This window comes from Elephas maximus, chromosome 25 (assembly GCF_024166365.1).
Source record: "Elephas maximus indicus isolate mEleMax1 chromosome 25, mEleMax1 primary haplotype, whole genome shotgun sequence".
Classification (NCBI taxonomy): domain Eukaryota; kingdom Metazoa; phylum Chordata; class Mammalia; order Proboscidea; family Elephantidae; genus Elephas; species Elephas maximus.
This window is the reverse complement of record NC_064843.1, coordinates 20,787,085-20,813,877: the sequence shown is the minus strand read 5'-3', so window position 1 is coordinate 20,813,877 and position 26,793 is coordinate 20,787,085. Positions and strand designations below refer to the sequence as shown.

The following is a 26,793-nucleotide window of genomic DNA, read 5'->3' as shown; positions in this document are numbered from 1 at the left end:
ATCTTCGGTCAATCTCTTTTGAGATATAAAAGACAGAATCCAGCATAAAGGAGAGAAACCTCTTACCTCCAAGAAGAGCCAGAAGCAGAGCACATCCTTTGGACCCCAGGTCCCTGAGCTGAGACGCTCCTAGACCAGGAGGAGACTGATGACAAGGACCTTCCCCCAGAGCCAACAGAGAGACAAAGCCCTGATTTTGGACTTCTAGCCTCCTAATCTGTGAGAGAATAAATTTCTCTTTGTTAAAGCCTGTGGTATTTTCTGGTATAGCAGCACTGGCTAACTGAGACAGGACCTTTGCACACGCTGTTACCCCTGCCTGGAAAATCTTCCCCCAAGTACATGCATGGCCTCCTCCCTCACTTCCCTTGGGTCTTTGTTCAAATGTCACCTTTTCAGTCTGGCCTTCCCTGATCACATTATCTAAAACTGCAAACCCCTGAATCACCCCTGGTCCTGACTAACCCTCTTAGCCTGACATATTTTTTTTCATAGCACCCATTCCATCTAAATGAGCACATGTGCTCCTTATTTATTCACTTATTGTCTGTAATGGAATGTCAGTTCCACGTGGACAGGGCTTTGGGCTGTTTTTGTTCACTGATATATTTCCAGCACCTGGAACAATGCCTGACACTTAACAGCTCCTCAATAAATATTTGCTGACTAAATGAATAACTTCCAAAACCCCAGACACTGCAGCACCAACTCAGCTCTGTCTTAGAAGCAACCAAGAAGACTAAGAGGGATTTGCTAAGAGGATAACGTTCCCACTGCACAAGCCACAGTTTGCTAATGCTGCCCTCTCTCCTCCTTGCCATCCCATATGAGGTGCTCTCACGTGCCACCTAAAATCCTTAGAAGAACTGAAAGTGGTACGTGACTCGCCCAATGACAGACACGCCACTTACAGCCATGGCCTCCACCAAGACTTGATTCCAACACCTCCCTAGCAGTGGTCCTTCTCGGTCCCCCAGCGGCACTGACTTCAGTATCACTCACACTCCCCATCAGTCAAGGAAACAGAGGTAAGGCCCAAATAGTAAGGTTTTCACACCGAGTTGTGGTGGTTGCTCATCACCCACAGATAGACACAGGTGGCTCAGAGACTCCAGACATCATGCACTAATGCAAGGCAATGCCCTGGGCTGCCATTTTGCAAATAACACCCGACACACACCTGACCCAAGTGAACAGGCCCCAGGACATGCTCTGTTTGGCCTCATGATGTCTGACAAATTTTGAATCAAGCCAACAATTGAAAATCAGGAGCTGTCACCTAAAAGTCCCAATTCCCAGATTTGGAAACAGCTGGCATCAGCGGGGTGGCACTTCCCACACTCCTTCCATGAGTAATTAGGGGCATCTACCGTGTGCCAGAGGGCAGTGTTGGTTCAGTGGTAGAATTCTCACCTTCTATGCGGGAGACCCAAGTTCAGTTCCCGGCCAATGCACCTCACAAGCAGTCACGACGTGTCAGTGGAGGCTGCATGTTGCTGTGATGCTGAACAGGTTTCAGAGAAGCACCCAAACTTAGATGCACTAGAAAGAAAGACCTGGCGATCTCCTTCTGAAAATCTAGCAGTGAAAACCCTATGGATCATAAGGATCTGATCTGCAGCTAATAATGGGAATGGCAAAGGACTAGGCAGCATTTTGTTCCATGTGTATGGGGTCACCATGAGTCAAGGCCAACTCCACAGCAGCCAGCAACACTGAGTACCAGGCACCATTCTCGGCGCTGAGAAAACAGCAATGAACAAAGCAGATGCAAACCCCTGGCCTTGTGGAGCTGAGGTTCTAATGGAGGAGGTGGAAAATCAATCAGCACACCAGAGTTATATAAGACAACGTGAGCTAACAAGACACAGTATGAAGAAAAATAAGGCAGGGTAAGGGGAGAGGGAATGGCAGAGGCTGCTCGCCTGCCTAGGGTGGTCAGGGAAGTCCTCTCTGAGGAGGGGACATCTGAGGAGCACAGGTCTGACAAAAGGGAGGGAGGGAGCCTCAGGATATCTGGGATAATGATGTCCCAGGCAGAGGTGACAGGAAGTGCAAAGGCCCTGAGGCAGAAACTTGCCTGCTGCGCTGGAAGGACAGCATGGAGACGTGTGGCCCGAAGCAGAGGGAGGGAGAGAGAAGGAAAGAAGGTCAAAGAGGAAACACGGATTAGATGAAGCAGGGCCTTGGAGGCAACAATGGTGAGGAATTTGGATTTTATTCTGAATGAGCAAGGAGCCCCTGGAGTGACATGAACTGACTTCCATTTAGCTACTGTGTTGAAAAGAGACTGTTGGGGGCCAGGAGAAAATCAGGGAGACCCACTGAAAGCTCTGGCAGTGGTCTAGGAGACAGGGGTCACGGAGAAGTTACCAAGTGGCTGGACTCTGACGAGATCCTGAAGATACCACCAGCAGGATGTCCTATCGGACTGGATGTCAGCTGAGACAAAGAGGGAAGGCAAAGGTAACGCCAAGGTCTGGCCTGAACAACTAAAAGGACTGGAGGGGCCATTTGCTGAGACAGGGATGTGAGACAGGTCTGGGGGAAGAACCAAGCATCTAGTTTTGGACACTTTAAGTAGGAGATGCCTGTTAGACATCCAAGTAGAGAAGCTGGTTGGGCAGGAGGACAAGTCTGGAATTCAGGGGAGAGGTCTAGGCAGGAAGTCCTCAGCACAGAGATGAAGTTTAAAGCCATGGGAACGTCCACACAAAAACTTGTACACGGATGTTGATAGCAGCGTTATTCATAATCGCTGAAAAGGAAACAACCCAAAAGTCCATCAGCTGATGAACAGATACACAAAATGTGGTATACTCAGACAATGGAATATTACGTGGCCATAAAAAGAAATGAAGTGGGACGAGGGGGAGGGGGAATAGGAAGTTACTGCTGAATGGGTACAGAGTTTCTGTTTAGGGTAATGGAAAAGTTTTGGAAATAATGGTGATGGTTGTACAACAACAAAAAAATGTATGGTCCATTCACACATCAGAATACTAAAAAGGCTGCAAAAGAATGGTTATGCCCCTGAGTCCGTGATCAGAACACATGACTATTGTATCCAGACTCTTCTGGTGGGGGGGGAAGGGAACGAAGTTCTGACACATGTTACAACATGGATGGACCTTGAAAACATTATGCTAAGTAAGAGACCCCAGACGCAAAAGGCCACACACATATTATATGATTTCATTTATATGAAATGCCCAGAAGAGGCAAATCCATAGAGACAGAAAGTAAATAAGTGGTTGCCAAGGGTTGGAGGGACCGGGGGGAAAGAGGAAGTGACTGCTAATGGGGACAGAATTTCTTTTGGGGGATGGTGGAAATGTTCTAAAATTGATTGTGGTGATGATTGCAAAACGCTGTGAACACACTGAAAAAAAATGAGAAGCCACGGAGGTGGATGAGGCTGCCACGGGAGAGGGTCTAGAGAGAGCAAAGGCCAGGACAGAGCCCTGGGGTCCAGCTACGCTTAGAGGTCTGGGAGATGAGGAAACTAGCAAGAAGACAGAGAAGCAGCAGCCACAGAGGTAAGACACAAATGGGAACCGGTGGGTGCTGGAATGGCCGCTGCCCCCTTTAGATAGGATGTGTACCCCCAGTGTGCCCCAGAACCACCCCGAACTCACACACTTCCATTATGCCCCAGGATCTCCCAGTGCCCAGTCCAAGGCTGGAAGATCCACGGGGCAGGGCCTGGGTCCATCTTGTTCACAACTGTGTGGGTCCTGAGCTGCATCATAGCCAGTGCACAGTGGGGCTCCCCACGAAATCTGGACACCATCAGGGCAGTCGATGACAGACAGCCCCTCAGACATCAGCCACCCAAGTGCAGGGACATCACTCCAAGTAGAATCATATCCCTAGAAACGTCAATGGAAAACTCAGTAAAGACTGAAAATGCCAACTGTCTATCCCAGGCCTGGGCTGAGGGGCTGAAATAGAATGTTCCGGCTATTCTTAGGTAATGTTCAAGGCTTTCATTCTTGCCTCTTTCCTCTCATCCACCCAGGATCCCCTACCCTGCTCGCCTACATAACTTGGAGTTTAGCTCAAACAAGGGGCTTCAGAGGGAGACAGGGACATCTGTGAGGGCGTCGGAATCTGGAAGGCCAGAGGGGGTGGGTTGGGGCTCAGCTGCCCCAAGCTAATGGGATCATCTTTAAGATCTACTGGAAAACATGACAGAAGGAGGAAGTGGAAGGGCATGAAAAGCTCCCCTCAGGCCCGGCTGTTCTCTGATGCAAACATTCCAGCTGCGGGTGCCAAAGGCCAGGACACCAAGCAATTCTGTCAGGCAGGAGCATAGTGTGTCCCCACAGGAATTCAAGGCCCTGCTGGCTGGTCCCCCAGTGCTCTCCCAGCCCAATAAACACAGCTGGAGACAGAGGAAGTGGAGCGTGCCTCCTCAGAGTGCAGAAGGGGCAGTGTAAACAGCTGCCTGGTCAGAAAAGCAAACCCATAGCTGGCTTCATCCCATGGGTTCCTGGTGGTTCTCGCCCTGGTTCCTCTGCTTTCCTAGGATTCAGAGCCCAGGAATCCTGTTGGTACAAACTGTGGCCCCTGGGGGTGAGCAGGGCTCCGAAGCCCCCAGGCCTCAAGTCAAGAGTCAGAGTCTACCCATACATGCAGGTCCAGCCAAACTGGCTGTTAAAATATGTTGCAGAAACTCTTCAGACAGGGATTGGACTGGAATAGGGGATGGAAAATGAGACTGGTGAAGAACAAGCTTCTTGGATCAAGTCAACACATGAGACTATGTTGGCATCTCCTGTCTGGAGGGGAGATGAGAGGGTAGAGGTAGCTAGAAGCTACCCAAACATACACGAGGAGAGAGAGTGGAGGGAAGTACTGTGTTATCTCATCAGAGGGAGAGCAATTAGGAGTGTATAGCAAGGTGTATGTGAATTTTTGTACGAGAGACTGACCTGATTTGTAAACTTCCACTTAAAGCACAATAAAAATCAATTAAAAAAAAATATATATATATATATATACATATGTTGCAGAAGCTACTGCTCCAAGTGTTGGCTGTGACCCCCAGACTTCCCCAAGATATAGAAACCAAAGGGCTGATGCCTAGGGAACCTCCCGGATCCAGCTCCAGGGCTATAGCTGGCAGCTCTTCTAATGGATCAGATGTTGAAGTTCTTGAAACCCTGAGAGGAAAGAGCGGACCAGTCACCGAGCCATGAAACACAAAGCCACTAACTTCCCCAGATCCCCTTTTAGGAAACTAAGGAGGTCAACATCCCTAATACCCAAGCTCTGGCCGCTAAACTCTCCAAGGCACTGCTCAACAGGCAATGCAGCCTAGTGGTTAAAGGACAGCGCTCTGGAATTGAATTGTCAGGCCCAGTGGTTTCCACTGCTTACCAGCTGTGTGGCCTTGGACAAGCCACTTCCCTTCTCTGTGCCTCAGCTGCCTCATCTCTAAAATGGGACTACTCATAGTGCCTAACTCATCAAGTTGCTGCAAGAATTAAGTACATGTCTAATCATCACACTATCCCTACACGTATTATTAATACAAACCCTATATTACAGATGAGGAAACCGAGGCACATAGAAATGAAGTGACTTGCCCAAGGTCACACAGCTGGTAAGTGGCAGAGCTAGGCTTCGAACCCAGGCAGCTGGCTTCAAACCCATGCAGCTAGCTACAAAGCCAGACTCCACTTCAGAGGTCAGCAAATTTTTTTCTGTAAAGGTCCAGGTAGCAAATACTTCAGGCTTTGCAGGCCACATCCGGCCTCTGTCACATATTTTTCTTCTTTTTTTCTTTATATCCCTTTAAAATGTAAACACCATTCTTAGCTCTCAGGCTGAGCAAAAAGAGGCTATGGACTTGATCTGACCCATGGGCCACGGTTTGCCAAGCCCTGCTCTAAACTACTACTACATCATAAAAAAAACTAAAAAAAATGTATTATTTTTTATTTTTTTTAGTTCATCATACTGCCTCTTAAATGCTGGCAACTAATTCAAGTTCTGAAGACACACCAAACAGGTCAAATGAAACTCTCCACAGGCCACCAATTTACAAGCTCCACCTGGAGTTTCTTTCAGACCAGCGTGAAGAGTTGAGCTATGATGTTTCCAACATCTGTTCAGGGATCAAAGCAGCTGCCAAAACAACTGCAGAACTTCTGGGATCCCTGTGAGGAACCAACAGCACCAGGCCAGAGGAGGGGCAGGGAGAGCTGCGTCCCACTCCCTACTGTGCTGTCCTGTCCCCGGCTGCACGTTACAGTCCATGGGCAGAGCTGATGGCCCAGGGTTTTATCTAGTTGCCAACCATCTTCTCCAGCAGAAAGTCAAGTTCAGGAATAGCCTATTGGCCTCCTCCTCCTCTCTCCTTCCAGTTCATGGACTGAGGACACACGAGGCTCCCATGAGTAGTTGTAGGAATGAGGCATCACCAGGCAAATTAACCCCAGCAGGGAACCGCCAAGGAACAGCTGTCACATGGGAGGTCTTTAGGACGGGCAGGCTGGGGCCAACTGCTACCATTTCCAAGGGCTAAGAGCAGTGGCTGGTTGCAGGGCCATCTATTCGGTTTGGGATCTGCCCAGGAGCAGACTCTGAAGCTGAGACTCAAGACTCCTCAGGTGCCCACACAAGCAGCCAAATCTTCCCCCTGGTCTGTCGTGACCAAGACCAAGCCAGGGGTGGCTGGGAGGGAAGGGAACAGCAGGTATGTGGGCAGTAGTGGTCTGGTAACACACCCAGAATCTACCTCCCCTCTTCCACAAACAGCCCAGACTTTGTGAGCTGTGGAATCCAGTCACTGGTTCCAAGTTGAAGTACATGACCCAAGTGTGAGCCAATGAGAGCTCCCTTGCTCAGAGTGATTGGTTCAGGGGTGAAGCACTGACTCAGATCTTGGTGAATAAGAGCACAACATTGCTGGGCTCAGTGCCACTGGATCACAAGTGGAACACCTGACCATGTCTCAGCCAATCAAAGCTCAAGAATGACCTGCTCACTGCCATTGGATCAGAACTGGAACACTTGGACACACGTTTCAGCCAATCAAAGCACACTACCCAGCTCACAATGACTGTTTCAGGAGTAAAGTACCAAAACTCAGGCCCAGACTCAGGCCCAAACCATTCTGAATATCACATTGCCTGGCTGCAGGTGGCCAAAGCCTGAGACAAAAGCCTCAGGACTTTTGTTAAGATCTACTAAAAGAGAGATTCGCACTTTCCTGTTGACCCTGAACTTGAGAAAATGTAGACCAGCATAACTAGAGCCATCTGCTGCTACAGAGCTGAAAATAAAGCAAAATACTGAAAGCAGAACTGACCTAAGAGAAAGGAACAGGGTCCCAGGGACTTTATTTGAACCCTGGATCCAGCCTGGCCCAGGGCCGACACTGCCCCTAGGCACGCTGCAAGTTACTTGTGCTAACAAATCTTATTGTTTACATCAGCTAGTCAGAGCTGGCTTATCTGTCACTTCAAATACAGGGCATGAAGTCATCGAGCATCTCACCTTGAGCAGGAGTGGGTACTTGCAGATCCTCTGAATTGGAGACAGCAGGTAGCCTTCCAAAGGGATGTCTGTGGTCTTCCGGCCTCCCAGAAGCATGCAGCTCTGCAAAAGGACAGGAGGCCTCCATTAAAACCCACTGAGGACCACATAGGGGTCCGGCCACCCTCAAACAGCCATGGGAAACACTTGAAACGCAGCTGTGGACAATCATTTTAGAAGCAATTTAGCAACACCTAAGGGAGTTGGGGAAACCCTGGTGGCGTAGTGGTTAAGTGCTACGGCTGCTAACCAAAGGGTCAGCAGTTCGAATCCGCCAGGCGCTCCTTGGAAACTCTACGGGGCAGTTCTACTCTGTTCTGTAGGGTCGTTATGAGTCGGAATCGACTCGATGGCACTAGGTTTGGTTTTGTGGCTAAGGGAGTTGGGCCCTGGGGCCCTGGTGGCACAGTGGTTAAGAGCTCGGCTGCTAGACAAAAGGTCAGCAGTTCAAATTCACCAGTCTCTCCTTGGAAACCCTATGGGGCAGCTCTGCTCTGCCCTATAGGGTGACTATGAGTCAGAATTGACTCAACAGCAATGGGTTTGGTTTCTTTTTAGGTTTAGGGGAGTTGAAGGAGTCCCTGGGTGGTGTGCAAATGGTTAAGCACTAGACAACTAACCGAAAGGTTGGTGGTTCAAGCATACCCAGAGGCACCTCGAAAGTTTAAGGCCTGGCAATCTGCTTCTGAAAGGTCACAGCCTTGAAAACCCTATAGAGTGAGTACAGTTCTACTCGGCACCCATGGGGTCACAATGAGTCGGAATCAACTCAATGGCAACTAACAACAACGACAAGCAAGAGAGCTGACTCTCCGGGTGGTGCAAATGGTTAACATGCTCAGCTGCTAACTGAAAGGATGGAGGTTTGGGTCCACTCAAAGTGCCTTGTAAGAAAGGCCTGGCAACCTACATCTAGGAAATCAGCCACTGAAACCCCGATGGAGCGTGGTTCTACTCTGACACACACGGGGTTGCCCGGAGTCAGAACTGACTGCACAGCAACTGGGTTCCGGTGAAGGAGAACTGAGCATGCGCCTGGTCTACAACCTAGTCTACAGCCTAGAACAGAGGTTGGCGAAATATGACCCGTGGGCCAAAGCTTGCCCACTGCCTGTTTCTGTAACTAAAGTGTTACTGGAACACAGCCACCTGCCTTCATTTACATAATATCTGTGGCTTCTTTCTGGCTGCAGTGGCGGAGTTGAGTAGTTACAATAGAGACCATATGGCCGCAAAGCCTAAAATATTCACTATCCAGTCTTTTACAGAAAAGTTTGCCAACCCTGGTCTAGAGAAACCTTCACACAGATGCACTAGGAGATAGCATCAAGGATGTTCAGCCTTGTTTTGGAAGAGCAAAGACTGGACAACCTAAATATCAGCTAGAGAATGGAAAATACATTTGTAGCAAATTGATAGGCTGGTGCACTAGACAGCCTTGAAAATGGGGGATTACGGCTACCTATTTTTTTTTTTATAGCAACACGGGTGAACCTCAAACACATGCTCTTGAGCAAAAAAATAAAAGGAAAAACAGAAGGATATGTCCCCTGCTGTCTGGTACGTGTTGTGGAGTCAATTCTGACTTGTAGCGACCCCATATGACAATGCAGGACTGCCCTGTAAGGTTTTTCAGGCTGTAACTTTTACGGGAGCAGATCGTCAGGTCTTTCTCCCATGGAGATGCTGGGTAGGTTCGAACTACCAACCTTTTGATTAATAGCTGAGCACCTTATGCCACGAGGGCTTCTGATAATGTACCACATGAACCCATATATCAAGCTGCAAAGGCAAGAAACATACCAAACTCAGACGGGGATTGCCTCTGTGGAAACCCTGGTGGCACAGTGGTTAGGTGCTACGGCTGCTAACTGAAAGGTCGGCAGTTCAAATCCACCAGGTGCTCCCTGGAAACTGTATGGGGCAGTTCTACGACTATGAGTTGGAATCGACTCCATGGCAGTGGGTTTTTTTTCCCCCCTGTGGAGGGACGGGAACAGGTCTGCAAAGTGCAGTGGGAATCTCCCAGTGGTACTGAAGATGTTTTCTTCCTTTACGTGGAAGGTGGGTACGTGAGCTGTCACATGGACACCTATATTTCAGCCTGCAGAGTAAATTGTACCAGGAAGGAACCAAAGACAGGAGGCCATCACTCCCAAAGCACCAGCAGCTCCTGTCCACACGACCACTCAATGTCCACCTGCTTCCTCCCTCGTCGACACTCCCTCTCACCAGGCCCCGTGCACCGGCTCATTCTGTGCCCCCTCCTGAAAATGCTCTTATTTCCCCCAATAATAATTTTTAAATCATCATCATCTTCCATTGGAAACACTGACTGAGAGCTGGCTGTGTGCCAGGCAGGCCACCAAGGGCTCTAATCATCACCACCGAAACACTGAGCCACCGTATGAACGGAAAAACATTATTATTCCCATTTCACAGCTCAGGCAACTGAGGCTTGCAGGGGGCACTCATTCTCCCAAGGTCACCCCAGAACAAGTGAGCCACAGGGGTCGGATCCAGATGGACAGCCAAGCTCCGGGCCACCTCTGCTGCCTGTCAGGGATCTAAATTGGCCCTCTGCTTTTAGAAGCAGAACTCTGGAGCCCCAGTTCCCTGCTCTGGCAGGAGCTGCCCCGCTCCCACCCTCATGTCTACCCACCCCTGTGTCTATCCCAGGCACAGATGGGGGACCAAGGCCATGGCAGCTGGGAGATGCCAGGCCCCACACTGCTCACACGCAGGCCTTTGTCCTTTGAGCCAGCACTCGACACAAGCTACTCTGGTGATGTCAGCTCCCGGCAGAGACAGGGGAGCCTGAGGGTGGGGAGCACTTTCCAGAGGCCCACAGAATGTGGCAGGAGAAGAGCCTGTCTCTATGTCAGAATCAAGGAGTTTTCACAGGATGGTTACAGCCACCAACTACACTTGTTCCAAAACACTCTAGATTTTTGTTTCACTTTATTTTCATTAAAAAAAGAAAAGAAAGCAAAGACACACACAGCTATTGTTGTCGTTAGATGCCACTGAGTCAGTTCCAACTCACAGCGACCACATGTACAACAGAACGAAACACTGTCCAGTCTTGCACCATCCTCACAATCGTTGCTGTTTGAGCCCACTGTTGCAGCACTGTGTCAATCCATCTCATTGGGGGTCTTCCTCTTTTTTGCTGACCCTCTACTTTACCAAACATGGTGCCCTTCTCCAGGGATTGGTTCCTCCTGATGACATGTCCAAAGTACGTAGCTGCCATCCTTGCTTCTAAGGAACATTTTGGCTGTACTTCTTCCAAGACAAATTCGTTCGTTCTTCTGACAGTCCATGGTATATTCCACATTTCTTCACCATAATTCAAAGGCATCAATTCTTCTTCAGTCTTCCTTACTCATTGCCCAGCTTTCACGTGCATATGAGGCAGCTGAAAATACCATGGCTTGGTTAACTTGCACCTCAGTCCTCAAGGTGACATCTTGGCTTTTTTTTTTTTTTTTTTAAACACTTTAAAGAGGTCTTTTACAGCAGATTTGCCCAGTGCGATACATCCTTTGATTTCTGAACAGCTGCTTCCATGGGCGTTAACTGTGGATCCAAGGTAAATGAAATCCTTAATAACTTCAATATTTTCTCCGTTTATCATGATGCTGCCCATTGGTCCAGTTGTGAGGAGTTTTGTTTTGTTTTTTTATGTTGCGGTGTAATCCATACTGAAGGCTGTAGTCTTTGATCTTTATCAGTAAGTGCTTCAAGTCCTCTTTGTTTTTAGCAAGCAAGATTGTGTCATCTGCATTATTACAGGTTGTTAATAAAGTTTTCCTCCCATCCTGATGCTGCATTCTTCTTTATATAGTCCAGCTTCTCGAACTATTTGCTCTCAGCAAATACATTGAATAAGTAGGGCGAAAGGATACAACCCTGTCACACACCTTTCCTGATTTAAACCACACACTATCCCCTTGTTCTGTCTGAACAAATGCCTCTTGGTCTATGTACAGGTTCCTCATGAGCACAACATTCTGGAATTCTTCACAATGTTATCCATAACTTTTTATGATCCACACAGTTGAAGGCCTTTGCGTAGTCAATAAAACACAGGTAAACATCTTTCTGGTATTCCTCTGTTTTCAGCCAAGATCTAACATTAGCAATGATATCCCTCATTCCACATCTTCTTCTCAAGCTGACTTGAATTTCTGGCAGTTCCCTATCGATGTACTCCTGCAAAAATTTTTGAATGATCTCAAGTAAAATTTTACTTGCATGTGATATTAATGACACTGTTCAATAATTTCCATATTCTTCTGGATCACCTTTCTTTGGAGTGGGCACAAATATGGATCTCTTCCAGTCGGTTGGCCAGGTAGCTGTCTTCCAAATTTCTTGGCACAGACAAGTGAGCACTTCCAGTGCTGCAGCCATTTGTTGAAACACATCAAATGGTATTCCATCAATTCCTGTAACTTTGTTTTTCGCCAATGCCTTCAGTGCAACTTGGACTTATTTCTTCAATACCACTGGTTCTTGATTACATGCTACCTCCTAAAATGGCTAAATGTCGACTAGTTCCTTTTGGTACAGGTGACTCTGAAGTCTCCCATCTTCTTTTGATACTTCCTGCCTCATTCAATATTCTGCCTGTAGAATCCTTCAGTATTGCAACTTGAGACTTGAATTTTTCTTCAGTTCTATCACCTTGAGAAAGGCTGAGTGTGTTCTTCCCTTTTGGTTTTCTAACTCCAGGTCTTTGCACATTTCATTATAATACTCTGTCTTCTCAAGCAGCCCTACAAAATCTTCTGTTCAGTTCTCTTAGTTCATCATTTCTTCCATTTGCTTCAGCTGCTCTACATTCAAAAACAAGATTCAGAGTCTCTTCGGACATACATTTTGGTCTTTTTAATGACCTTTTGTTTTCTTCACGTATGATATCCTTGATGTCATCCCACAACTCATCTGGTCTTCAGCCATTAGTGTTCAATGTGCCAAATCTATTCTTGACATGGTCTCTAAATTCAGGTGGCTCTTGTGGACTTGTTTTAATTTTTTTCAGCTTCAAATTGAACTTGTATATGAGCAATTGAGGGTCTGTTCCACAGTCAATCCCTGGCCTTGTTCTGACTGATGATACTGAGATTCTCCACCATCTCTTTCCACAGATATAGTCGATTTGATTTCTATGTATTCTGTCCAGTGAGGTCCACGAGTACATCTGCTGTTTATGTTGTTGAAAAAAGGTATTTCTTATGAGTAGGTCGTTGGTCTTGCAAAATACACACGATCTCCAGCGTTGTTTCTATCACCAAGGTCATATTTTCCAACTACTGATTTTTCTCCTTTGTTTCCAGCTTTCACATTCCAATCACCAGTATTATCAATGCATCCTGATTGCATGTTTGATCAATTTCAGACTGCCGAAGTTGGTGAAAATCTTCAATTTCTTCTTCTTTGGCATCAGTGGTTGGTGCATAAATTTGAATAATAGTCATATTAACTGGTTTGCCTTGCAGACATATGGATATTATCCTATCACCGACAGCACTGTACTTCAGGATAGATCTTGAAATGTTCTTCTTGACGATGAAAGTGACACTGCTTCTCTTCAATCTGTCATTCCAGGCATAGTACACCATATGAATGTCCAATTCAAAATGGCCGCTACCAGTCCACTTCAGCTCAATAATGCCTAGGATAATAATCTGCAAGCATTTCCATTTCATTTTTAACAACTTCCAATCTTTCTAGATTCATCCTTCATATATCTCACATTCTGATTATTAATGGAGCCATTTCTTCTCATTTTGAGTTGTCCCACATCAGCAAATGAAGATCCTGAAAGCTTTACTCCATCCACGCACATCTTTAAGGTTAACTCCGCTACCCCTGGTGGCTCAGTGGTTAAGAGCTTGGCTGCTAACCAAAAGGTTGGCAGTTTGAATCTGCCAGCCGCTCCTTGGAAACCCTATGGGGCAGTTCTACTCTGTCCTATAGGGTCACTATACGTCAGAATCGACTTGACGGCAATGAGTTTAGTTTTCCTGGTTTTCTGCTTTGAGGAGACAGCTTTTCTCCAGTCGTATTTTGAGTGACTTCTAACCTAAGGGGCTCATCTTCTGGCACTATGTCAGACAACGTTCCACTGCTATTCATAAGGTTTTCACTGGCTAATTTTTAAGATGTAGATCATCAAGTCTTCCTAAACTGTCCTAGTCTGGAATCTCCACTGAAACTTGTCCACCATGGGTGACCCAGCTGGTATTTGAAATACTGCTGGCATAGCTTCCAGCATCACAGCAAATGCAAGCCACCACAGTATGACAGACTGACAGATGCACAGTAGCACAGAGTTACCACTCACTATTCTCTTATTAAATGCCAGGCAGTTTGGGAAGTACTTTGGAGAATCCGCCCATTGTTGTTGTGTGCCATCAAGTCAACTCCAACTCGTAGTGAGCCCACGTGACAAAGCAGAGCTGCCCCATAGGGTTGCCTAGGCTGTAATCTTTACAGGAGCAGATCACCAGGTCTTTTCTCCCACAAGGCTGCTCGACAGGTTCAAACCACTGATCTTTCAGTTAGCAGCTGAGCTCTTAACCATCGTACTAGAAGCTCTCCTTAATTATCTCCTTAAAGTCTCCTAATTCACAGAAGTCATTCAGGTGAGGTCTCAATCTCATCATTTTCCCAACTTCCGAATAGTGGCAGTCCTCAGGCTCAGACCTGGATCCTTCTTTCTCTCCACACTGTATAATCTCACCCAGACCCATGGCTTTAAGCACCATCTTTATGCTGACAATGCTTAAATTCGTATCTCCAGTCTGGCCCCCTCCCTGAACTCCAGGCTCGAATCTCCAACTGCCTACCTGGTATCCCCACTTAGCTGTCAGCAGGCACTGAAACCTCACAGATGTAAAACAGGACTTTTTATTTACTTCCTATCCCTGCTCCTACCCTAGCCTCTGCCATCTCAGGAAATGGCAACTCCATCCTTCTAGCTGTTCAGGACCAAAACCTGGAGTTGTTTCCGACTCTTCTCTTTCCTTATACCCCAAAGCCAACCATCTGGCAAATCAAGTCAGCTGTGCCTGCAAACTCTCTGTGACTCCAACCACTTCCCCTGCCGCTACCACCCTGTGCTCAGCCCCCGGCAACCCCCGCTTGTACTGTTGCAGTAGCCCCTCCCTGGCCTCCCTGCTTCCACCCTCGCACAGCTGAGGAGGTGGCTTCAAAAGGTAAATTAGTCATTCCTCTGCTCAAACCCTTCGACGGCTTCCCATCCCACTCAGAATAACACTGGACATTCTCAAAACCACTGCTCCAACGTGGACGACACACACAGACGTTCTGTTGAGCAAAGGAAGCCAGATACAACATGACTCCATTCACGTGAAATCCTGGAAGAGGCAACGTTAACCTGTGGGGAGAGAAATCAGCACACTGGTTACCCCTGGAGGCAGAGAGGGACATGACTGGGAAGGGTCTGAGGGAACCTTCTGGGGTGATGAGGATGTTCTAAACCACGGTCCCGGTGGTGGTTACCTGGTGTACACATGTGTAAAGCTCACCATGCTGTCAGTGCATTTACTGCACGTGTGCTACATCGCAACAGAAGCTTTTTCAAAATCTCAGGTTCCTTCCATTCACGGGCTTCTTTCAATCTCTCCAGCCTCATCTCCTCCTGTGCTCCTGCCCATACGCACTACTCCCTGTGATTCCGCAAACACCCTCAGACACACTCCTGCCTCAGTGCCTTTGCACTAGCTGTTCCTCTACCTGGAATGCTTTCCCTCCAGACACCCTCACCCCCCTCTCTCTTTTTTCTCCAGATCATGGCACCTAAGAAATATTTTTCCCCCCCAAAAAACAATCTAAAACAGCATCTACCACCCTAAAAAAAAAAAAAAAAACCACCCTAGCTCCCCCAAAACATCCTTTTGACCTTAATTTACTAGATTTCCTCCAGAGGACTTAATGCCACTTGACGTATCTCCCCACTAGAATGGCCACCCCATGGGAGCTGGGATTTTCCTCGCCTCATTCACTGTTCTATCACCAGTACTTGGAATGATCCCTACACCACATGGTAGGTACTTGGGAAAATGCTGTTTAATGAATAAGTTGTTCCCATTTTACAGACAAAAAAACTGAGGCAAAGAAAGATGAAGGCCCCACCCCATCGCCTAGCTAGTGCATACCACATCATGAGTGGAAAACCAGATTCTGACTGTCTCCAAAGCCTTAACATCCCATAAGAGGCTCATGACTGCTCTTCTGCAGGTGGCCAAAAGCTGGAAGATGCCGACAAGGAGGGAGAGAGAGGGCACGTGGGCCGGCCGGCGTCCCACACAGCCTCTCCCAGCCGACCCAGCCCCGCTGCCGCTAAAGAAACAGCGGGAAGACTGCAGGAGAGAGAGAGAGAAGCCAGGCTCTTCCCTTCCCACCCCAGCAGGGCTCTTCCCTTCCCACCCCAGCAGGGCTCTTCCCTTCCCACCCCAGCAGGGCTCTTCCCTTCCCACCCCAGCAGGGCTCTTCCCTTCCCACCCCAGCAGGGCTCTTCCCTTCCCACCCCAGCAGACACCCTCCTGGCTCTTCCTGCCTCTCAGGGCCACTCTCTGAGGACGGAAGCCTCAGCCCAGAGCGAAGCCCCTGAGCACGCTGGTGCTGTCTGCAGGACAACAGGTCAATCACCGAAACCTGGCCATCTCTGTCCATGTGAGGTCTTGCACTCAGGTGACTCTAACTGTACATTTTGCTCAGACAATTTTATGACTAGACATGCAAAAATATGAAGCTGCAGATACACCAAGGAAAAGCAGCCATCCTGAAAGCTTATGCACCTGAGACAAAAAGGGAAATCAGTTGGCCAATTCCCCCTTCATCAGATGCTCCTTGGAACCGAACAAGGCAGCGCGAATTCACTTGTGAAGGAAAAGGGTACCATTTTGAAACAAAAGTCTGAAGAACTTTGTTGGAGTCTGTGCGTTCAGGGGAAGTACAATTAGGGATTTTAATACATTTTAGCTCTCCAGGCACATGGTTAACATTCCGTATGCTATGTCGTTGATGTTGTTGTTGTTGTCAGGTGCCGTTGAGTCAGTTCCAACCCTAGGCACAACGGAACGAAACACTGCCCAGTCCTGAGCCATCCTTACAATCGTTGTTGTTATGCTTGAGCTCACTGTTGCAGCCACTGCGTCAATCCACCTCGTTGAGGGTCTTCCTCTTTTCCACTGACCCTGTACTCTGCCAAGCATGAAGTCCTTCTCCAGGGACTGATACCTCCTGACAACACGTCCAAAGTATGTAAGATGCAGTCTCACCATCCTTGCTTCTAAGGAGCATTCCTGTACTTTTTCCAAGACAGATTTGTTCGTTCTTTTGGCAGACCATGGTATATTCAATATTCTTCACCAACACCACAATTCAAAGGTGTCAATTCTTCTTTGGTCTCCCTTATTCATTGTCCAGCTTTCACATGCATATGATGTGATTGAAAATACCATGCCTTGGGTCAGGCACACCTTAGTCTTCAAGGTGACATCTTTGCTCTTCAAAACCTTAAATAGGTCCTTTGCAGCAGATTTACCCAATGCAATGAGTCTTTTGATTTCTTGACTGCTGCTTCCAAGGCTCTTGATTGTGGACCCAAGTAAAATGAAATCCTTGACAACTTCAATCTTTTCTCCGTTTATCCTGATGTTGCTCCTCGGTCCAGTTGTGAGGATTTTTGTTTTCTTTATGTTGAGGTGGAATCCATACTGAAGGCTGTGGTCTTTGATCTTCATTAGTAAGTGCTTTTTCAAGTCCTCTTGCTATGGGAGTTAATTATTTAACCTTTGTGTGCTGAATTCCGGAAAACAGTATAAAGGGGAGGGGGCGGGGTGGGTACCTGTGACTGAGCAGGGGATTTAGAGGTAAAGATAAAGATTCAAAGCCAAGATAAGCGCCATCCCTTATGAGGTATGTCCCCTCAGAAAGGAGCCATGAAAATGACCCAGGCTGGGAGCTGTCCCCCAATTACAAACGCTTCTTCTACAACGATAGAATTTTTAGCTGGTCACAGTGTTAATTTCTACAGCTGCTATAACAAATCACCACAAACTTAGTGGCTTAAGGCAACACAAATTTATTTTCTTACAGTTCTGAAGGTCAGAAGTGTGAAATGAGCCTACCGGGCTAAAACCAACGTGTCAGCAGGGCTGGTTCCTTCTGGAGGCTCTGAGGAGACACTATTTCCTTGTTTTTTCCAGCTTTTAGAGGCTGCCTGTATTCCTTGCCTTGTGGCCCTTTCCTCCATCTTCAAAGCACATCACTCCAATCCTTGCTTCTGTCACCACATCTCCTTTTCTGACTGTGACTTCTCCTGCCTCCAACTTATAAGGAACCTTCTGATAACATTGGATCCAACCGGATAATCTCCTCATCTCAAGATCCTTAAATTATTCATATCTGCAAAAAACTTTTATAAGGTGACATTCATATGAGGTAACATTCACAGGTTCTGGGGATTAGGACATGGACATCTTAAGGGGCCATTATGCAGCCTACCACATACTGCTGCCCAGAATAAAGCCTACATTTCCCAGCCCCCCTTGCAGGTAGGTGTGGCCATGTGACTAAGTGCTGGCCAATGAGATACAAGTGGAAGAGATGTATGCAGCTTCCTAGTTGTGCCCTTAAAAGAAAGGGGTGGTATACCCTCCTTCCCCCACTCCCGCTTTTTCTCCCCAACGGCCTGGAATGTGGATGTCACATTGCTGTTGTTGTTGTTGCTGTGTGGCTCTGAGTGGATTTCAACTCATAGTGACCCCATGAGACACAGGAGAATTGCCCTACTGGATTTTCTAGGTGTAATTTTTATGGTAGGAGGCCTGGTGGTGTAGTGGTTAAGTGCTCCAGCTGCTAACCAAAAGGCTGGCAGTTTGAACCCACCAGCCACACCACGGGAGAAAGATGTAGCAGTCTACTCTTGTAAAGATTACAGCCTTGGAACTCTTTGGGGCAGTTCTACTCTGTCCTGTAGGGACACTATGAGTTGAACTGACTTGACAGCAATGGGTAATCTTCAGGGGAGCAGATCACCAGGTCTTTCTCCAGTGGAATCCTGGGTAGATTCAAACTGCTGACCTTTTAATTAATAGCTGAGCACTTAAGCTTTGTGCCACCGCTATTTTAGACCATGTAAATGAGGGCCACACCCTGCAGATGCAGAACAAGGACTTAGACGGGCCCTTGACCCTGGAGCCCCTATACCAGCCCCAGACTGAATACATGGACATGAGAGAAATAAACATCTGCCTTATTTAAATCACTGTTATTTGGGGCATCTGCAAAGCTGACAGACATGTCTTAACTCGCACACAACAGACAGTGGTTTGTAAGGCTCAAAGGAGATAACGAATGAGAACCTGTTTTATACACAAGCAAAGCTCTCTGCAACTGTAGGGAGATCTTCACAGATATCCACCTCTAACCCCAAATTTCTTCCACAAACCAACTGTCCTTTACGAAACACCCCACTTTCAGTCCCTGGGGTAGGAGAGAAGTTGGCCTTGCCCTCCAGCTCCAGAAGTGACCAATCAGAGAGTCCTTCTGTCTACAACAATTGGCTCAGAGAAATGCTCTCGAGCCAAGCTGAGCCAATGAGCATCAGATGCAGGATTTTCTCCGTTGCTATCGGGAAAGGGGCACTGGGGTTACCAGAGGTCATGTTGCTACCACTTGGGGAGAGTCTGCCTGGGAATGGAGCCAAGGCAGACAAGAAGAGGGCCAAGAGAAAATTTCCTAATAATATGATTTGAATACCTAGACTCTGCCACACCTGAAGCCCTCTCACATCTTAAACTTCCCAGAAAAGTGAATAAGTCAATTCATTCTTTTGCTTAAGTCAGTTGTCTTAGTCATCTAGTCCTGCTTTAACAGAAATACCACCAGTAATGAATTTAACAAAGAGAAATTTATTCTCTCACAGTCTAGGAGGCTAGAAGTCCGAATTCAGGGTGCCAGCTCCAGGGAGAGGCTTTCTCTGTTAGATCCGGGGGAAGGTACTTGTCATCAATCTTCCCCTGGTCTAGGGGCTTTCCAGCACAGAGACCCCAAGTCCAAAGGACATGCTATTCTCCTGGCTCTTGTTTTTTCGTGGTATGGGGTTCCCCTGTCTCCCTGCTCGCTTCCTTTGTATCTCAAAAGAAACTGACTCAAGATACAATCTAATCTTGTAGATTGAGTCCTGCCTCATTAACATCATAAAGGTAAGAGTTATAAAAACAGGAAAATCACATCAGATGACAAAATGGTAGACAATCACATATAGTGGGAATCATGGCCTAGCCAAGTTGACACACATTTTGGGGGGACACAATTCAATCCATAACACCAGTTTTAATTGGATTTTCTTCTACTTACAATTAAATAATCTTAAATAATAGTTATTACTACTATTGCTACCACTCTCCGTAGGAGCATTACCTTAGACCAGGAATTGACAAACTCAGCTCTAGGGCCACATCTCACCCTTCACCTATTTTTGTAAATAAAGATTTATTGGAACACATACATGCTCATTCCATTGCGTATTGTCTATGGCTGCTTTTGTGCTATAAAAATAGAAGTAAGGTGTGGTGACAGGGAATGTATGGACCACAAAGCCAAAAATATTCACCCCCTTGCCCATTACAGAAAACACCTGCCAATTTCTGCTTTATACAATAGATTACTCCAGTTGAGGAAGGGATCAGGCAGCATGGGTCAGCATGAAGTTCTCTTGCACCCATGGAATCCCAAGGCTAAAGCAGCAGATAGCAAAAGGGTCTCTAATGGTGAGGGCAGGAGGGCCCAAGGGAGATGGGTGAACTTACCAAGAGGAAGGCACGCACAGTGGGGATCTTGTTCAGCTCCACCAGCAGCCGAAGGGCCTTCTCGTGGTTGCTGCAGTATTCCTCGTACACACAGAACTTGTCCTTCTGCAAAGCAAGGACAGAGCCTGTGGGAGACAGGTCATGGCAGGAAAGGAGATACCCTGAGACAGACTGACGGCTGGGCCCAGGGGTCCAGGAGGGGAGACTACCCCAGACCCTGGAGAGGCTACAGCAGGAGGGATTTCAGGTAGAGTGGCTTTCACCCCCTACCGGCCTCCCAGCTTCCACTCTGGCCCCCATTCTGCACCCAGCAGCCTAAGAAACCTTCTGGAAGTAGCATGGCTGGTGGTCAACAGCGCAGACTTGGGCTACGTGGCCTGGGTTTGAACCCTGGCTTTGTATTTCCTAGCTGTAGCCTTGGGCAAGCTCCTGGACCTCTTTGTGCCTCAGTTTCATGATCCATAAGGTAGAGTTAATCGAGCTTTGGGCATGCAGTAAATGCTCAATAAAAGTCTGTCGTTCCTGTTAAAGCATAAGCCAGATTGTATCACACCCCACCTAAAACCCTCCAATGGTTTTCTATCACGTTAGGAATGAAAACCAACATTTATGACCTCCAAGGCCCAGATGATGTGGCTCTGCCTTTCCCTGACCTCATCTCACTGGCCTTCTAGCTGCTCCTTGAATTTGCCAAGCCTGCTCCTGCCCCAGGGCCTTTGCACCTGCTGTTCCTTCTGCCTGGAGCACTCTTTCCCCAGGTCTAGCTACTTCCCACCATTCAGGTCTCAACTCAAATGACCCCTCCTCAAATGACACCTGGGCTACCCTCGCTAAAGCAGCCATCCAGATGTTCCCTCTCATCCACCTGCCTTTATTTTCTTCATGGTGTTCTCACAATCTGGCACGATCCGGATTGTTCATTATCTATCTTTTCCCACTTGACAGTCAGTTCCCTAAAGGCAGTGATCACTGCTGCCTTGTTCACCATGATATTCTCTGGTCCTAGCACACTGCCTGGCACACAATAGACCCTTAATAAATACTTGCTAAGTGAATGGACTTTGCACACCTACTATGTACAACGCCCTGTGTATGAACAGAAGAGTCCAGATAAGGATCAGGAATTCTGGCAGAAACAGGCAGATCTGTGGTTCACACAGCACTGGCAGTCCTGAGGCAGGGAGATACCTCTGTTAACCTCCAGGTGCCCTGAGCCCAAGGCCTGGCTCTTTCTGGCTTAGAAGTCACCTGTGGGTCACCAGGTCTGTAACCATCAGGCAGGGTTTCTGGAAGTGAAGGGACAGAGACTTCTCGGCTGGAAGCTCTTCACTGAGCATTCTTCATTCTGAAAGGCTCACAGAATGCCCCTCCCCCTGCCAAACCCAACAAGGATGTCCTGGGTGAGGTCACTAGGGAAGGAAGGGCTGAAGGGCCTTGGCCTTGGGCTGGGGGGGTAAATGGAGGATAGGAGACCCCAAGAAGCTAAGGAAGGAAGAGGTGGGTCTGCAAAGCTTCTAAACAAGCCTCTGGTCCTCCTTCCGAAGGGCAGGCTACAGGAAGTGGGAAACCAAAGGGGAGGGACATGGTTTCAGAATCGATAACGTCCCGCCACCACCACCCCAGCTCACGCTGGGGGCTCCAAGTCCACCATCTAAGCACACACTCTGAGTAACAAAGTGCCCACAGCCAGAGCTGGGGCTAACACATGTGCGTATGTGCACTGAGTACACACGTGCTGTTCTCTCGGACAAGGGAAAACTCATCTACTCCTCCCAACTGTCTTATGTGGTAGCTACTGTATTGGGTCCGTTTCACACATGGGAAAACCAAGGTACAAAGAAGTAAAGTCACTTGCCAAGGATCTCACAGCTAGTAAAGTGGCAGAACAGGATTCAAACTCTCTTAACCCCCATCACCAGCTCAAGGTCACAGCACAGGGTCGGGATGAGAGTGGGGGGTAAACACACTAGATACAAATCTCAAGCCACAAACACACAGACTATGCTCCCAGGCACCACCTGGGATGAAAACCCAGCTTCACACTCCCTAAGTGGTGGGTGACCTTGGGCAAATTGTTTCACCTATGTATACCTCAGTTTCTTCATCCAAAAAATTGACAAAACAACAGACTCTCCTACCACTTGGGCTCCTAAAGGATGAAATTACTTAATATATGTATACATATAATACGTAGAACAGTGCCTGGTACACAATGAGCTCTATATAATACTTCACCATCCTCTATCAAGTTGCAGTTACAAACACAAACATGAATCAACAGGAAAAATACCAAAATATACAACGTCACAAGCACCCAAAGTGTGCATACACACATACAAACCACAGAACAAGCGCAACCCTGCTGCACACTCTGAGGAACCACCAAAAAAATCTCAAGAATTACAACACACAAGCTACATGCTCCAAACAACACCAACATCAGTGTGCACATGGAAACACATGCTGAGTCCTGAATCACAATCTCCTAGTGTCTACAGCCACCTGAGATGCTGACACACACACAAGGGCAGAGGAGGAGAACAGAGACCCTCAGTACACCCCACACTGCCCAAGCAGATCTCATTCTATTTCTACTTGCCTCAAATGCACCAAGGGGGCCATCAGGGTGAGGAGAAATCTGGACTCCAGGGGCTCACCCAGGCACAGATAAAACAGTGGCAGGGGTTGGGGGCTGCCGGACACATCTGGAACCAGGGCCTCAGCTGCAGGTTGAGGTAAAGCATGCTTTGGGAAGGCGGGAAGGAGCTTTTCTTGTAGGCAGTGAGAATCAACCTGTGCCTGGGAACCTGCACCTGCAGAGAAGGCTGGCAGGGCTGTAGATGGGGCGCCAGGCACTGACAACAGCCACATGAACAGCAAAAGGAGGTCCTGACTATATGTAAGGGGCTCTAGAAAAAGTCCCTTCACAGCCAACTTCCTCTCCCTGGGCTTTCCTGGGGCCTAGAGACCCCGCTATTAGTACTGTTCTGAGTTAAGATGTCCAAAGTCCCCATGACCATCAACCTCATGAGTGTAAGTGCAGGTTCTGCAGCCAGACCACCCAGGTTCATAGCCCAGGTCCCCTGATAACCAGCTCTGTGACCTTGGCAAGGCATACGACCTCTCTGTGCCTCTGTGTTCTCATCCATGAATTTTAGACAATAATGGCACACGCACACACATACACATCCTCGTAAGGTTTTTGTGTAGATAATCAGGTGAATTAATATTAAGTGCTTAAAACAGTGCCTGGTGCATAGTAAGCTTTCATTAAATATTAGCTGTTATTATTACTGCTGCTACTGATGTTGTTGCTATTGTCACCATCATTACCATTCCAGCAAATTCATTATCTCTTTGGTGAATTGGTCTAGTTCTATGACAGGGTTGGTCAGTGGATGGGTAGGCTTTGATGGCAAAAAAAAAAAGAGAGAGAGGCAGTCAGGAGGAAGGTAGGTATAGGGAGGACCACCAGGGGAGGGCACCAGGCAGTCATAAATATGGTGGGCCTCTATGCCCCGGTATGTTTTACTTCTCACTCTTGTATGGTCCATCCTCCCCACTGGACTGCGAGCTCCAAGGGGGTAGGGTTTGCATCCATTGAGGTCGCTGCTTTGGTGCCAGTGGGGACAACACTGCCTGGCAAAGAGCAGGCATCATGACTATTTGATGAATGGATGCCAGAAAACAGAGGGAGAAACTAAGAGGGACTCAATGGCCCCTCGAAGCAGCTCTGCGTTTCTTCCCAGGATGACCCTGCTCCACTACAACTTCAGCCTCAACTCTCTGGCTGGAACATTTGCTGTTTTACTCAACTAACATCCAATTTCCCTTCTTCTGCTCATGGCTCCCAATTTTCCAGTTGGGGAACTGCCTCACCTACAGTATGAGCCTGCTGAGCCCACCCCACAGGTGAGCATGTGACCCAGAATGAACCAGTCAAAGCTCCCTGTCCTGGCAACAGTGGCCATGTGACCTGAGCTGAGCCAATGAGAGCCCTCAATGACTCATGTTTGAATTACTGGAAACAGACGCTCTTTTGAACTGTCGTCGATGAGCTGGAAGAGTGCTGGCCTAGAGCTGCTGAAGGCCATCCCTGCCACCATGTGAGACATGCCCCCTCCCCAAGAAAGAAGTTAACAGAGGAAAGCAGAGCTCAGAGACAGAGAAAGACCAAGTCCCGAAAACATCGTTTCGGGTCCTTGATCCAGCGGTGACTGAAGCCAGCCCACCCAGTGAACATTTCATTTGTAACAGCCAATAAAATTCCTTTTTTGTTGACGCCTATCTGAGTTGGTGTTTCCGTCACCTACAGTGAAGACAGTCCTGATAAATGCACATTCTGAAGGCAGAAATAAAACCAAAAAGTGGATCCAAGCCTGGTGAGGGGACAAGGCCTCCCTATCCACCTCCATCTGTACCATAAAGGGGTTGGGCCAGAAATCAGGGACAAATCTGTTTCTTCTCACATGCCAACCCCAATCAATGGATAGTGCTGGCAGGACACTGGTGACAAGGATTCTGGTGCTCTGCAGGGAGCCCAAAGACAGAATGCTGTGACTGATGAGCGATGTCTGCCATGGATGCAGGAGGACAGTAAATGACAAGACTACCACAGGTTTGTCATTCCTCATCCCCAAAGCCCCTCCTCTGACACGTTCTGCAATGTCAACCTCTCCTTCATCCTGTGGGAAGGGCAAGGGACCAAGGCTTGGGGCTTAGAGAAGTTAAATTTAGCAAATGACAGCATCCCCTCTTCAAAACCAGGCCCAGGCCAATCGCCTCCATGTCCTTTCATCAAGCCCAATCCCAGCTGCATCTCAGGACCCAGACCCTGCAAATGTAGAACACTGCTTTTGACAGCCAAGGGTCTAAAGTGTTTATTTCCTCCTGGTAGCCACTTCGATTGTTTTGCCAGGAAGAAACGGACACACAGTTGCGCGCGCACAGATGTGGCGGGTGGGGAATGTGTGGGTGTGGGTGTTGGGTGTGAAGGAGGAGAAGGCTATGGGAAGGTGCAGCTGCCTCGGACAACTAGGGGAGGGGATCTAGCCCCCCCGGGAGGGCTCGAGGATTGTCAGAGGTGGTGGCTGTACCCGGGGATGACACTTGCTCCCCAGAGAACGCCTGCTCCAAGCCACTCATTTCACAGCCAAAAAGACTGAGGCTCAGAGAGCTGGCTGCCCGTGTGGATGCCTCCAAGGGCCTGGAGACAGCAGCAGAGAAGGGGGCGAGGAATTTGAGTCTCAACTCTGCGAGGTATTCCCCAACCTACCACCCAGTGGCAACCAGGGGTGGGACGGGGGGGTTCCATGTTGGCCTCCTGGCTTTCCTCAAATGGGTCAAGCTTTTTCCTATATCAGAACTTTTGCCCTTTCTATTCCCTCAGTCTGGAAGATCCTTCCCATTTCACCTTGGAGAGGTCTTCCTTGATGAAGGTTGCCTAATTAAATGTCAGTTAAGCCACATTAAAGGATGGATTCGAACTGCCAAGCTTTCAGTTAGCAGCCGTAGCACTTAACCACTACGCCACCAGGGTTTCCATGTATATATATGTATATGTGTGTGTGTGTGTGTATATATATATATATATATACACACACATACATACATATATACGGGAACCCTAGTGGCATAGTTTCCATGTATATATGGTATATAGGATTTCCATGTATATATATATATATATATATACACACATACATACATATATACGGAAACCCTGGTGGCGTAGTTTCCATGTATGTATGGTATGTAGGGCTTCCATGTATGTATGGTATGTAGGGTTTCCATGTATATATGTATGTATATGTGTGTATGTGTATATATATACATACACATACATACATATATACGGAAACCCTGGTGGTATAGTGGTTAAGTGCTACGGCTGCTAACTGAAAGGTTGGCAGTTTGAATCCATTCTTTAATGTGGCCTAACTGGCAGTTCGAATCTGCCAGGCGCTCCTTGGAAACTCGAGGGGGCAGTTCTACTCTGTCCTATACGGTCACTATGAGTCAGAATCGACTCGACGGCACTCAGTTTGGTTTTTTGGTTTTTTGTACATATATATACATATATATATAACATACAGTTAAATATGAATTTCAAGTAAACAATGCATAATTTTATAGTATAAGTATATCCAAGTATTGTATGAGACATACTAAAAAAAATTACAGACTGTTGACCTGAAATTCAACTTTAATTGGACGCTCTGTTTTTATCGGCTGAATGGAGCAACTATCTCTGAGCCTCCTATTTAAAGCAACCTCAAGCAAAGGTGCTCTTTATTGCCTCTGCTACCCTTTCACAGGCTGTATCACTATCTGAAATGACCTCGCCTGCTTACTGAGTTGCCCTCCCTCCCTACCACACTCCAGCCTGTGG

At 47.6% G+C, this 26,793-nt stretch overlaps 1 protein-coding gene across 1 annotated transcript in view; it reads right to left on the bottom strand.

The window, feature by feature from the left end:
• The window catches only part of PREX1 (phosphatidylinositol-3,4,5-trisphosphate dependent Rac exchange factor 1), a 221,999-nt gene that overhangs the window by 99,185 nt on the left and 96,021 nt on the right, over window positions 1-26,793 (bottom strand). The window contains exons 4-5 of the mRNA XM_049870048.1: window positions 20,403-20,507; window positions 7,510-7,611 (exon numbers count right to left, since the gene is read on the bottom strand). Coding sequence (XP_049726005.1) covers window positions 7,510-7,611; window positions 20,403-20,507 — 207 coding nt within the window. The remainder of the gene's footprint in view (window positions 1-7,509; window positions 7,612-20,402; window positions 20,508-26,793) is intronic.